Source organism: Squalius cephalus (genome assembly GCF_949319135.1).
Source record: "Squalius cephalus genome assembly, chromosome: 10".
In the NCBI taxonomy this organism is placed as follows: domain Eukaryota; kingdom Metazoa; phylum Chordata; class Actinopteri; order Cypriniformes; family Leuciscidae; genus Squalius; species Squalius cephalus.
The window spans coordinates 2,737,031-2,750,097 of record NC_137131.1 but is presented as its reverse complement, the minus strand read 5'-3'; the positions used below and the strand labels follow the sequence as shown (position 1 = coordinate 2,750,097).

The 13,067-nt window shown below is 35.7% G+C and overlaps 1 protein-coding gene across 1 annotated transcript in view; it reads left to right on the top strand.

Annotated features, from left to right (window-relative positions):
• Positions 1 to 13,067, top strand: part of rtf2 (replication termination factor 2) — a 43,095-nt gene that overhangs the window by 28,698 nt on the left and 1,330 nt on the right. Inside the window, exons 6-8 of the mRNA XM_079884346.1 lie at positions 4,272 to 4,385; positions 4,614 to 4,665; positions 7,712 to 7,786. Of these exons, the coding sequence (XP_079740472.1) occupies positions 4,272 to 4,385; positions 4,614 to 4,665; positions 7,712 to 7,786 (241 nt within the window). The remainder of the gene's footprint in view (positions 1 to 4,271; positions 4,386 to 4,613; positions 4,666 to 7,711; positions 7,787 to 13,067) is intronic.

Here is a 13,067-nt window from a genome sequence, read left to right as displayed (position 1 = left end):
TGTGTGTGTTTGGCTTTCAGTTAACTTAGTCATTGGTGAAACATTTTTTCTGTTTTTCAAGCATAGCAGGTTTACCTGATTTGTACGACATTTTCATATCTGCTTTTTGACCCATTTTGTGACTAGAGTTGGGAATGTAATATCAACTCCAGTTCTGGAATCTTACTTAAAGTCAGGAATTGGATTCCTCTTATCAATTCCTTTGTGTGCATTTTAAAACAATTCAAGCTTAAATTATAGTGTGTGCAACTACTGGATTTTGAGATCTTATATATGTGTTTGTTTCCTATCAAAGGGAGTGAAGTGCAAACTAATAATCGAAGACCAAATTTACTACATGTTTGTTCTCCTTGCACCCACAGTTGGAGTACTTTGTGGGTCTAGCTCAGTCACCCAGTATATCATTTTCTGAACAGTACTTGCACAATAATAACATAAGAAATTAGTAAAAGTCCCCCCCCCCCCCACAAGATATTTTGATCTTTGTTAAAAGGCCTTTCTGATACAAGAGATTTTATTCTCCTACAGAAAGGAAGAAATTAAATTGTTTGATTTAGTAAATAAACTCTTTCTTATAAAAGAAGGAATATTTGAAAAATAAGTACAGTAAGCATGGGGCAATTCCACGCAAAACTGTCACATCCATAACGCCAACTCAATACCATGGCATTGAGTTGGCGTTATGGATGTGACAGTTTTGCGTGGAATTGCCCCATGGCAAAACTGACATTTTAACTAGATTAACACGGTAAATACAAAGGTAAACTGGACCACTTCATTAAATCATATTTACAACGACCTAAGAGTGGGCAAAAGTTAGCTTTGAACAAATCAGTAAATTATCATGTGACTTGTATACCCATGTACTTAAAACCCTCATGCACCACTCTAAACGGGATAGAGGAATAATCTATGCGGAGAGACGGACTGGGAATAAATCACTTTTATGCATGTTGAGCTAATAGCTTGAGAATTCCAAGCTCCTGTAAAATTGAGGTAATATGGGCTACTGATGAATCTGCATTAGAGACATATAGCAAAATATAATTTGTATATAATGAAATGTAATGCTCAATCCCATTCTGAGTAAAGCTGTCAGACTGACAAAGTGCTACGGCCAAGGGTTTAATCGAAATCGACAGAAACACCTGTCTGGTGACTCTGCAAAGAATATGTATAATTTGTGCACACAGAAGCTACTGGGGAAGCATTTAACAACCTAATTTAAGAATCGAAGTCTTCTGAAAAGCCAAACTGTTTAAAAGTGTTCCTCTCTACTCTGTCGAATGCCTGGAGAGAGATTATAACTTCGTTTATCTGGCTGAGAATTTGTTTATATAACATTATAAAGACGATGCAAATGTTTAAAAGCGTTATGACTATGAATAAATGGCATTTGATCACTTTAACATATTAGCCAATAAGTCCTTGCAATGAGTAAAGAGCCCGTTCTTCCAACTATAATTTAAAATCGACATTTAAAAATGAAAGTGAAAATGACCTGTAAGAACAAAGGGTAGGATCTTTTTTTAGCTTTTCGAAGAAAAGAAAGTGAAGCTTGTGTGAGTGTTGGAGGAAAGCTGAGGAAAAAAGAAGAGGGGGCATGATTGAACATGACAATACTTTGATGCGTGCTTGTTGTAAAAGATGATATGATACTCTTATCTAAGAAATCATCTATACAACTGTAGGAGTGGTGAACAAGGGGGAAAAAATGAAAACACTTTAGAGGAGGGGAAAAGAAATCTTCATTGGTCCAGCAACCTATATTGCTCACAGAAATTTTGAATGCACAATTTTGTTTGAGGATCTGTCAAAAGATGTGTTCAAAATACAGTTAAAATCCCCACCTATAATTAATGCGTAATCTTCGAGAGGGTGAATAGTAGCAAAGACTTTACTGGAAAAAATTATCATCAAAATTCAGAGCATATCTATAAATGTGCTCATTTCTATAAATGAGAGGAAATCCTATTTCTCTTCATGACAGTATTCATGCCTTTTATGTCGTAAAATCTAAGTCAGATTTATTAAGCTTGGACGTAATCAGAAAATTAACTGTTCACATGTCTACAGAACTAAATGTACTGAACCAATCATAATAAACAACATAAGTGCATTGATGCAGATTAACATAAACTAAAAAGTAAACTTACAGGACCAAATGCCCAGTTGCTTTTTCAAATGCACGTTATAAGCGACTCAAACTCGCAGTGCTTTCAGATTGAACAGCATTTACTACTGATCACAGAGCCGTGCTTCACTGACAAGCTGCACATAAGACATATATCAGTTTAAGTGCGATTTCGGGATAATTGCGATTAATCGTGCAGCCCTACCACCATTTTACCGGAAGTCCAGTCGCTGTTCTTGACTGAATAACTGTATGTTTTATTTACATTGTGGAGTTTTATTTTACATTTGAATATAGTTTCTGTACCTGAATACCTGAAAATCTTAAAACACTGTTTATTTCAATCGTATCTTTGTTCAGTTGTATTTATTTGTGAGATTGCTAATATGTTTATTTGTTCTTTTTTAATTACGGAGTGTTTACGTGTCTTTAATAATGCTCGAAATTTATATTAGTTATGCTAGTTATTTTTTCTATGGTATTTTTAAACATATTCAGCTTCAATGAAATGTTTTTCTAGAAGACTTAGAATAAATGTGAATGATATCTAATTATTATGATTATTATTATTTTATTTTATTTATTTATTTATTTATTTATTTATTTTTACCTTATTGGAATCGAAATTAGAAATCGATTAGAATCGAAATCGATAAGCAGAATCGCATTCGGAATTGTTAATATTCAAACGATACCCAGCCTTATTTGTGACTTATTATTATTATTATTATTATTATTATTATTACATTTTGGTGACTTCAGAATTCATATACTTCCATTATATAATATTTTGATGACTTGTGCTACTTGTGTGGAAAATAATTAAGTCTGAGTAGATATGTCCAAAAGATTGACTAGATGTGTGTATTTTCACCAAAGTACAGGATCATCTTATCACCTTCAGGAGAGGTTTGTTTTTTAGTAGTTATCAATGTTTGTGTGCCAGTAACTTTTGCAAATAAGACATGTAGGTTACGTCATCTTCCAGTGAAAGCTGTATTATCTATTGCTTAGATCTTAAGCCAGGTTTGATTGCTCTATAATTTCTACTGTTTTAAAATGCAATGCAAATCCCTTCTAATGCCATTGATTTTTCTTCTCTCCAAGACAGTGCCATGAATATATTTCCATGTGTAAATAGCATAACTTTGAATGAATCATACGCCTCATTTAGTCTCGTACAACATTTCAGCAAAGTTTGAGCCCAGTGGTAAAGGTTGCTCATGCCTCAAGTCAATAATTATGTCATGATTTGTACAATTTTTCTACAATGTGCTAATAACTAACTAGTCAAACCTTAAAACGCAAGTACTTTAGTTGTATCAGAGAACACCGTGATCTCAGTGGTTGATAGGCCTTTATCACAACACAATAGAACGCCGGAAGTAGCCGCGAAGCAGTGTACAGCCTCTTCCGGTTATTGCATTCACCATGGCTCCATGTTAATTATCACTGGACTACTTCGCTCTCGCGTCTCCCAAAAGTTTTTTTTTTTTTTGTTTGTTTTCTTGATTCCATTTGAATGGTTTAATTAAATTGTTATAACCAATTGTTTAAAATGTAATGATTTAAGCAAAAATTTCTTCAAAGGTTAACCAAACTTTTATTTTGACGGGTTGCCGTGTAGACCTTCTCTCTGTGTTTTATGATGATAGTTTCTCTCAAATGAAGCTAAAAAATGCTGCTGAAGTGACTCTCAGAGCGGCTGTGTTGATGAAGTGCATTAATGTTAATAAGTAAGGCTGAAAAAAATCGCGAGCGTCATGCGTGCCTCAGTGTGTGTGTGTGTGTGTGGTAAATGAAACGCGTCGGTGCCATTCATTCACAGAGACACGCAGAACATGCACGATTCCTATTTAAATAGTCTTTATGCGGTTTAATATTGACAGACACTGGTCTATATCGCGATTTTATTTAAGTTTACTGACCTACTTTTCATCTAAATGTGTAACCACCGGAAGTGCGAGTACACTGCTTGGCGATTTCGAACGTTCCGAAACCAGGAAATGAGATAAAGGCCTATTGAAACTAATTGAGGTTTTTTTTTGTGTGTGTGTGTCAAAAACAGTCATTTATTTAAATAATGAAATGTTTAATTCATTTAAATTTTCATGTTCTTGTTGTGTTTTTTTTATAGTGCGGAGATCCTTTCCAAGAAGACGACCTTGTGGTTCTGAATGGGACTAAAGAGGAAGTGGAAAAGCTGCAGAAGGCCATGGAGGAGCGTCGAACAAAGGCTAAAACTGCGAAAGTAAACTGATGCCTTGCTGGTGTAGAATTACTGTGGTGTTTGGGATGTGCTTGATGGGAAATGAGATTTAAAAACCACCATTAATGCAAACCCATATCCGTAATCTAATTCACTGAGAGGAGAGAAAATGAAAACGCTAAACCGACTGAACGATCACAAACATTCACTTCATTTTTGAAAGCACTGTTTATGTGTTGAAAACTATTCTTATTTTTTCTTACTTTGCAGAAATCAAAGAAGAGCAAAGATACTAAAGTCTCCAAGAAGCAGGATTCAGCAGGTACAGTAACACATATGGTAAAAATCACATTAAAGTTCTGACTTTCTGATCAGTATTTCTTGTACAAATGAATCCTTATCAGTGACGTCATTCATCCTTAGCCAAATTAAAGGAAAAGTTCACTCAAATGAAAATTTGGTATCATTTACTCACCCATTTCTCATTCCATGCTTTGATTATTTGTCAGTGAATAGAATAAATAAATGAATACGTGTTCCACCATAGAGTTCGAACCTCTTTTGTCATAAGACTTGATTTCTTGATAATATTTGATTCCACTGAATTTCTGTGATGATACATATTGAGCAATACAATTCTAAAGAAGCCTACATGCATGAATGAATTTAAGAGCTCAGGAATTTTAGAGGAAGATTTTCAGCGGATAACTTTCATCTGTTCCTCACACAAAACTTATCATTTGGCTTCAGAAGACTTTGTGTATAATATACAAAAATCCACTTTAGTTCTGCCTAAAATCTCAGTTTTGTTGTTAGAGCTGTTAAGTTTCCTAAGAATGTTTAGTTATGCATTACAGAGATAATTCCAGTGGGTGAATTTCTCTCTTTGTAAACAGCCCCTTTCCCTTGTGGGGAAGTTGTATTGGGTTTACCGGCTTTACTGGCTTTACTGGCATTGTATCATCAAGACAGCTGTGTTGAAAGATCGAAAGTAATTCATGTCATCTCATGTTAACACATACTCTACTGTTCAAAAATGTGGGCGCAGTAAGGTTTTTTTCTTTTTATTCAACAAGGATGCATTAAATTGATCAAAAGTGACACTAAAGGCATTTATAATGTTACAAAAGATTTCTATTTCGAATGCTGCTCCTTTGATCAAAGAAAACAAATGATCATGGTTTCAAAAATGAAAAAAAAAAAAAAAAAAGATCATGGTTTCCACAAAAATATGAAGCAGCGCAACTGTTCTCAACATTGATGATAAGAAATGTTTCTTGAGCATCAGTTCAGCATATTAGAATGATTTCTGAAGGATCATGTGACACTGATGCTGAAAATTCAGCTTTGATCACAGGAATAAATTGTATTTTATTGTACGTTCCCATAGAAAACGGTTATTTTAAGTCGTGATAATTCACAATATTAATTTTTTTACCTTTTTTATCAATGAAAAGTAGCCTTTTGTGAGCACAAGAGACCCCAAACTTTTGATTGGTAGTGTATAAGGGCAAAGTAAACGTCTATGACCAGATGAGCATTCTCACTGTAAGGACATGATCTTAAAACAAATCCGCCCCTGTTCTATTGAACAAAGTTAGACTTTAACTCTGCAAGTTAAACCTCAAAGTAACCACTTCACAAATGCATAACTGGACCGAAGTAAAGCTTGTGATGAATTTCTGCTTTTATGTCAATCACACTGAATTCTGAAGAAGGGGTTTTAATACAGCTCGAGTGTTACGGGCAATATCTGTGACATGCTGTTGATGTCCACAGAAAATAATTTACTTTTGTGCTAACAAGCACACGTACGATGAAAGTCAAGGCTCGTCAATAATTGACAAGGCACTGAGTTAAGCACATGGTTTCCAAAGTATAGCCACAAAACCTAAGCATTTTATGTATTAAAATAGGATTAGTGTGAGAAAATTGCTTGTTAATCTTGTCTGTGAACACGGTAGCTTTTGCACAAAACCAAGCAGCGAAGGATACCAGAAGGGTCTTTATAGATACAAATTCAACACTGCTTTAACATAAGATTAAATAAAAAAAAATATATAAAAAAAGCCCCATAGACCTCTAATTTAAGTGCATTTTTACTAAACCAAGGGGCAAGTCTGTGGTGTTTGACAGTATGCCACAAATTCTGTGGAAAGTACTTTTATTGAACCCATAGCATTCCTGTATAACTGTACAAGTAAATACGTGAGGCTTGAATAAAGGTTAAACTTTGCATAGAAATAACTGACTGGAGTTATCAATGTAGGACAAATGTCAATATTAACAGAATTTTATTTTATCCACCCTTTTAGTTTTGCTTCAGCATAACTCAGGCTAAAGTAAAGTGTACATGTGATTGATTATCCATATCCATATCCCTCCACACACACACACACACACACACACACACACACACACACACACACACACACACACACACACACACACACACACACACACACACACACACACACACACCCTGGCAATGGTTAAACGAGTTAAAAAAGAAGCTGAGAAGCTTCTTCACTGTTCAAAGGTTTTTAACAGAGCATTTGATGAAAGTACAATGCCGTGTTTCATACTATTGGATATATATATATATATATATATATATATATATATATATATATATATATATATATATATATATTGTATGTTTTCTGTGTTGGTATGCATAACTGTATGAGGGTAGAAGATGCATAATATGTCCGTGAGCTTTTCTAACATCAGGATGTTAGATTAAAACATGAACATGTATACATTTTTTTAAAATAGACATGCAGTGTGGCTAACTAAACTTTAAACATTTAATATTAGCTTTAACAAAATGCTGTATAGAATAATTTGTGAATGAGACTACACGCAAGTATCCATAAGCATCAACTCAACCTTATTATCATGCATATTCTCAGAAAACAATGTTTTATGCTGTTTAAATAATGATTAGAAGGTAACACTTTACAATAAGGTTCATTAGTTAACATTATTTAATGTATTAACTAAAATGAACTAGCAATGATCAATACATGTGTTACTGTATTAGCTAATCTTTGTTAAGGTTAGTTAATAAAAATACAGCTATTCATTGTTTGTTCATGTTAGTTCACAGTGCATCAACTAATGTTAACAAATACAACCTTTGATTTTAATAATGTATTAGTAAATGTTGAAATTAATATTAACTAAGATTAATAAATGCTGTAGAAGTAATGTTCATTTTTAGTTCATGTTAACTAAGGTTGTTAACTAATGCACCTTATTGTAAATTGTGACAGATTAAACAACTTATTTTTAGTACTTTACTAAACTAGTGAAACTACTTAATATTTAATTGTGTTTTTTCTTCTTTTCTCTTCTAATGGCAGAAAGCTGTGATTTACCCAAAGACACATCAGAGACTAAATCTACATCACTGAATGGAGACGACGGCAGTGAATCAGGTATCCCAGCATGCCAGGGTACAGAAGGGCTGTGGCTAGATTTACATTTTAGATTGAATGTAAATGGTTTAGAAAGCTCAATTGTGTAAGTGTTGGTTTCTGAAAAGAGGAATCTGTATCTGTACGGGAGGGGCCGAATGAATGCATGTAGATGTGATGTATTTCATCATCGTTTAGGAGGAAGGAAAGGAGAACTCCTCATGGAAACATGTTGCAGTTTAAATTTGAAAGAAATATATTGCAATTGCATTCATTCCTGAGATCACGCAACGTAGTCTGGTCATGTGAAACATTTATCATTGCATACTGGTTCACATATTATTTATAAATAGCAAGGAGTATATACAGTGTTATATAGTACTGTAAGCACTGTCATATTTTATTTTTGTTATATCCATGACAGCAGTGGAAGAGAACTCATGTGTCACATGTCACTGAAACATGACTATGCGTTCATAAATGATTAATAAGTGATATGTTCATTATTGTATGTATGTTTTGTATATTTAGTTGTAAGACATTTACAATTGATTAGTTAATGATTAACTAATCATTTACATAACATGAATATGCGGTTCATAAATGTTTAATAAATTGTTATTTTTTTGGTATGTATGTAGCAATTAGAGTGTGCAGAAAGTGTTGTAAATGCCTTGAATACACGTACAGATCATTTGTAACAGGTCAGGAACAGTGTTCAACACAATGATGTGTAAACGCATGAATAAATCATTTACAACACTTTCTGCATCCCCTAATCTAAAGTGTACACTATTAATCACTTGTAAATGTGTTACACATCATTCGTAGATTACCACTTCAAGAATCAGTAAGGCATAAGATCAACGAATCGTATTTACAAATGATGTGTAACACATTTACAAGTGATGAATAGTTTACACTTTAGATTAGGGGACACAGAAAGTGTTGTAAATGATTTATTCATGCGTTTACACATCTATAACAGGTGTTGAACACTGTAGTGTAGTGTGTACTGCAGTGTAAGTGCTGACTGCTGAGGGTATAGACAGCTGACTTCTGTAGTGTAGTGTAGTGTGTAGTATAGTGTGTAGTGTAGTGTGTACTGCAGTGTAGTGTGTAGTATAGTGTGTAGTGTGTACTGCAGTGTAGTGTGTAGTGTAGTGTAGTGTGTAGTATAGTGTGTACTGCAGTGTAGTGTGTAGTGTAGTGTGTACTGCAGTGTAGTGTGTAGTATAGTGTGTAGTGTGTACTGCAGTGTAGTGTGTAGTGTAGTGTAGTGTGTACTGCATTGTAAGTGCTGACTGCTGAGGGTATAGACAGCTGTCTTCTGTAGTGTAGTGTAGTGTGTAGTATAGTGTGTAGTGTAGTGTAGTGTGTACTGCAGTGTAAGTGCTGACTGCTGAGGGTATAGTCAGCTGTCTTCTGTAGTGTAGTGTGTAGTATAGTGTAGTGTGTAGTATAGTGTGTAGTGTAGTGTGTACTGCAGTGTAAGTGCTGACTGCTGAGGGTATAGACAGCTGTCTTCTGTAGTGTAGTGTAGTGTGTAGTATAGTGTGTAGTGTAGTGTGTACTGCAGTGTAGTGTGTAGTATAGTGTGTAGTGTAGTGTGTACTGCAGTGTAAGTGCTGACTGCTGAGGGTATAGACAGCTGTCTTCTGTAGTGTAGTGTAGTGTGTAGTGTAGTGTAGTGTGTACTGCAGTGTAAGTGCTGACTGCTGAGGGTATAGTCAGCTGTCTTCTGTAGTGTAGTGTAGTGTGTAGTATAGTGTGTAGTGTAGTGTGGTGTAGTGTGTACTGCAGTGTAAGTGCTGACTGCTGAGGGTATAGTCAGCTGTCTTCTGTAGTGTAGTGTAGTGTGTAGTATAGTGTGTAGTGTAGTGTGGTGTAGTGTGTACTGCAGTGTAAGTGCTGACTGGTGAGGGTATAGACATCTGTCTTCTGTAGTGTAGTGTGTGGTGTAGTGTGTACTGCAGTGTAAGTGCTGACTGCTGAGGGTATAGACATCTGTCTTCTGTAGTGTAGTGTAGTGTGTAGTGTAGTGTGTAGTATAGTGTGTAGTGTAGTGTGGTGTAGTGTTTACTGCAGTGTAAGTGCTGACTGGTGAGGGTATAGACATCTGTCTTCTGTAGTGTGTGGTGTAGTGTGTACTGCAGTGTAAGTGCTGACTGCTGAGGGTATAGACATCTGTCTTCTGTAGTGTGTAGCGTAGTGTGCACTGCAGTGTAAGTGCTGACTGGTGAGGGTATAGACAGCTGTCTTCTGTAGTGTGTAGTGTGCACTGCAGTGTAAGTGCTGACTGGTGAGGGTATAGACATCTGTCTTCTGTAGTGTGGTGTAGTGTGTACTGCAGTGTAAGTGCTGACTGCTGAGGGTATAGACATCTGTCTTCTGTAGTGTAGTGTGTTGTGTAGTGTAGTGTGTAGTGTAGTGTGTACTGCAGTGTAAGTGCTGACTGCTGAGGGTATAGACAGCTGTCTTCTCTGAAACACATGGAGTCTAACCACTGTGTACCTAACAGAGGTGTGGACTCGAGTCATGTGACTTGGACTCGAGTCAGACTCGAGTCATGAATTTGATGACTTCAGACTCGACTCGACAAAATGTACAAAGACTTGCAACTCGACTTGGACTTTAACATCAAATAATGACTCGTGACTTCACTTGGACTTGCGCCTTTTGACTCGAGAAGACTTGCTACTTCCCATGAAAACTGGGGAAAAAAATGTCCACACGGCCGCGCCGCTCTCAGTTTATCTGCATCTGTGGAAAAAATGTGCACCACCTGTATGCATGCAGAGAGCACGCGCGCTACCTGCACGACATCCAATCACTGTAGTCCCACGTTGTTTTGATTCGACAGCATCTAACGCCCGTTTCACACATACTCCATTTGCAGTGCGTATGCGCCAGCGGTGCGTATTTTTTTCCGTACCCATGTTGAAGTCCGTCGATCCGTTCCAGGAGCGGTGCGTATACAGCAGTGCCGCGATCGTTTCCGCACCGAGTCTATTTCTGCTGTGCTGCAAACGCTGAATTAAAGTGACAGCGCATGTTTCGTGGTCAAAAAAATGAACACAGATTGACCTAAAAATGTAGTAATTTCACCATAAATGCGATTAATTAAATAAAATGTAGTAATCTCACCATAAATGTATTTAATTAAATACTATTTTCACTTTAAGACCAGGGTAAAGCAAGGAAAACTACAATTTACCTCAACAAGGCGACATAATGAAGTTGAACGACACTCGTCTCATTCGTGGAGGTGGAAAAACATGTTCCTTGTGACATGCGAGATTTATTGTATTAATTTAAATATAAAAGAAAAGGCATGAGAGTCGGCTGTTTTTTATATAAGTAGCCTACATGGTTAAATATTTTACCACTTGCTTTAGGAACTTAATATAAGTAAGTAATGCATTGAATAATAGGCCTACGTTGTTTAAATTGTGTTTAAACGTGCATACGTCTATTAAAGAGTGTATATGTGTACAAAGAGAATCGCAATGCTGAGACGTTAAGACCAGGGTAAATCAAGGGAAAATACATAGCCTATTTCAACAAGGCAACATAATGAACACTTGTCTCATTCGTGGAGGTGGAAAAACAAGTTCTTTGTGACATGCAAGATTTATTGTATAAAGATTTAAATTATGCAAAAGAAAGAGTATAAGTCTGCTGTTTTTGTCAATTTTAAGTTTTAATTTAAAATGTAGGCTATTCGATTTTAATATAAGTACATGGTTAAATATTTTACCACTTGCTTGAGCAACTTAATATATAATTATATAAGAGTAATGCATTAAATAATACGTTGTTTAAATTGTATTTAAACGTGAATACGTCTATTAAAGAGTGTATACGTGTGTACAAAGAGAATCGCAATGCTGACAAAAAAAACTTTTTTTAAATAAAAGTTGTTAATAACTTCTGGATTTGAAATACAAATAGTGAGTATGTATTTGTGGTACAGCCGCGGATCACGCACTGCAAACGCAGCATATGTGAAAGCACTATTGTGTGTGCTGGTCTTGCACCGCTTACGCACTGCACACGGAGTATGTGTGAAACGGCGTAAGCTGGCACATTGCAAGACAACCAATGAAGCGCAACAAGCAACAACGCGCCAGTTGGCAAAATGATACCGAAGGTAGTTTCGTTTGGCTATAAAAATTACGAGGTAGTCGACAAAAAACGAGTTGCAATTTGAAGTTGCCTGAAGTTGCACAAAGAAAGGTAAGTTTTGAACGAATGCTATAGCACCTTATCGGATGTAGGCTACCGTAAAACTTCAAATAATAGCCGAGTGCCCAATCGACGCCTGTCTCTTTTAAACTGTCTTCTCTCTCTCTCTCTCTCTCTCTCTCTCTCTCTCTCTCTCTCTCTCTCTCTCTCTCTCTCTCTCTCTCTCTCTCTCTCATACACACCAGTCTCTATGGAGGCATTCCAATTATATTATCAGGTTGGTCCAGTTTTTCAGAAGTGATGGTTTAGGCTAAAACGACCCATGTCTATTTGAAAGTTAAACTGTTTTGCAATATGAGGTCAATACAATACAGGACTGAAGCTGCATGCTGTGCATTGTTCTAGTGCAATATGCTGTTGAAATACAAGCATTTTTTGTGAAAATTAAATTTTCAGTTTTTTACGGTATTTGATTAATGTCATTGTATAAAAAGAGGTTTAAATAAATACAAATCTTACAGACATACATGATTTGTATAAATTTTATTTCTGTGGTAAGAGGACTTGAAATGACTCGAAACTAAAATGGTAGGACTTTGGACTTGACTTGAGACTTGTTGGCTTTGACTTTTGACTCGACTCGGGACTTGCCTCATCTTTGACTCGACTTGACTCGGGACTCGAGGGCAAAGACTTGAGACTTACTTGTGACTTGCATAACAATGACTTTGTCCCACCTCTGGTACCTAATGTGAGCAAAACATACAAAAATGTGAAAAAATGTACCGGTATTAAACATTTATGAATGCATAGTCATGTTTCGTAAATAATTAATCATTTACTAATCACTTGTAAATGACTTGTAACAGAATTTACAAAACATACATAACATGTTAGTATATCACTTGCTAATCATTTATGAATGTTTTGTAAATGATTAGTTCATCATTAACTAACCACTTATTAATGACTTACAACTGAACGTTATTATAAAGTGTTACCGAAATCAAACATTTCTGATTATTATCAGACGAATTTGTGGAAACTGTGATTCATTTTTTTCAGGATTCATTGATGAATAGATTGTTCAAAAAAACTATTTATTTGATATAGA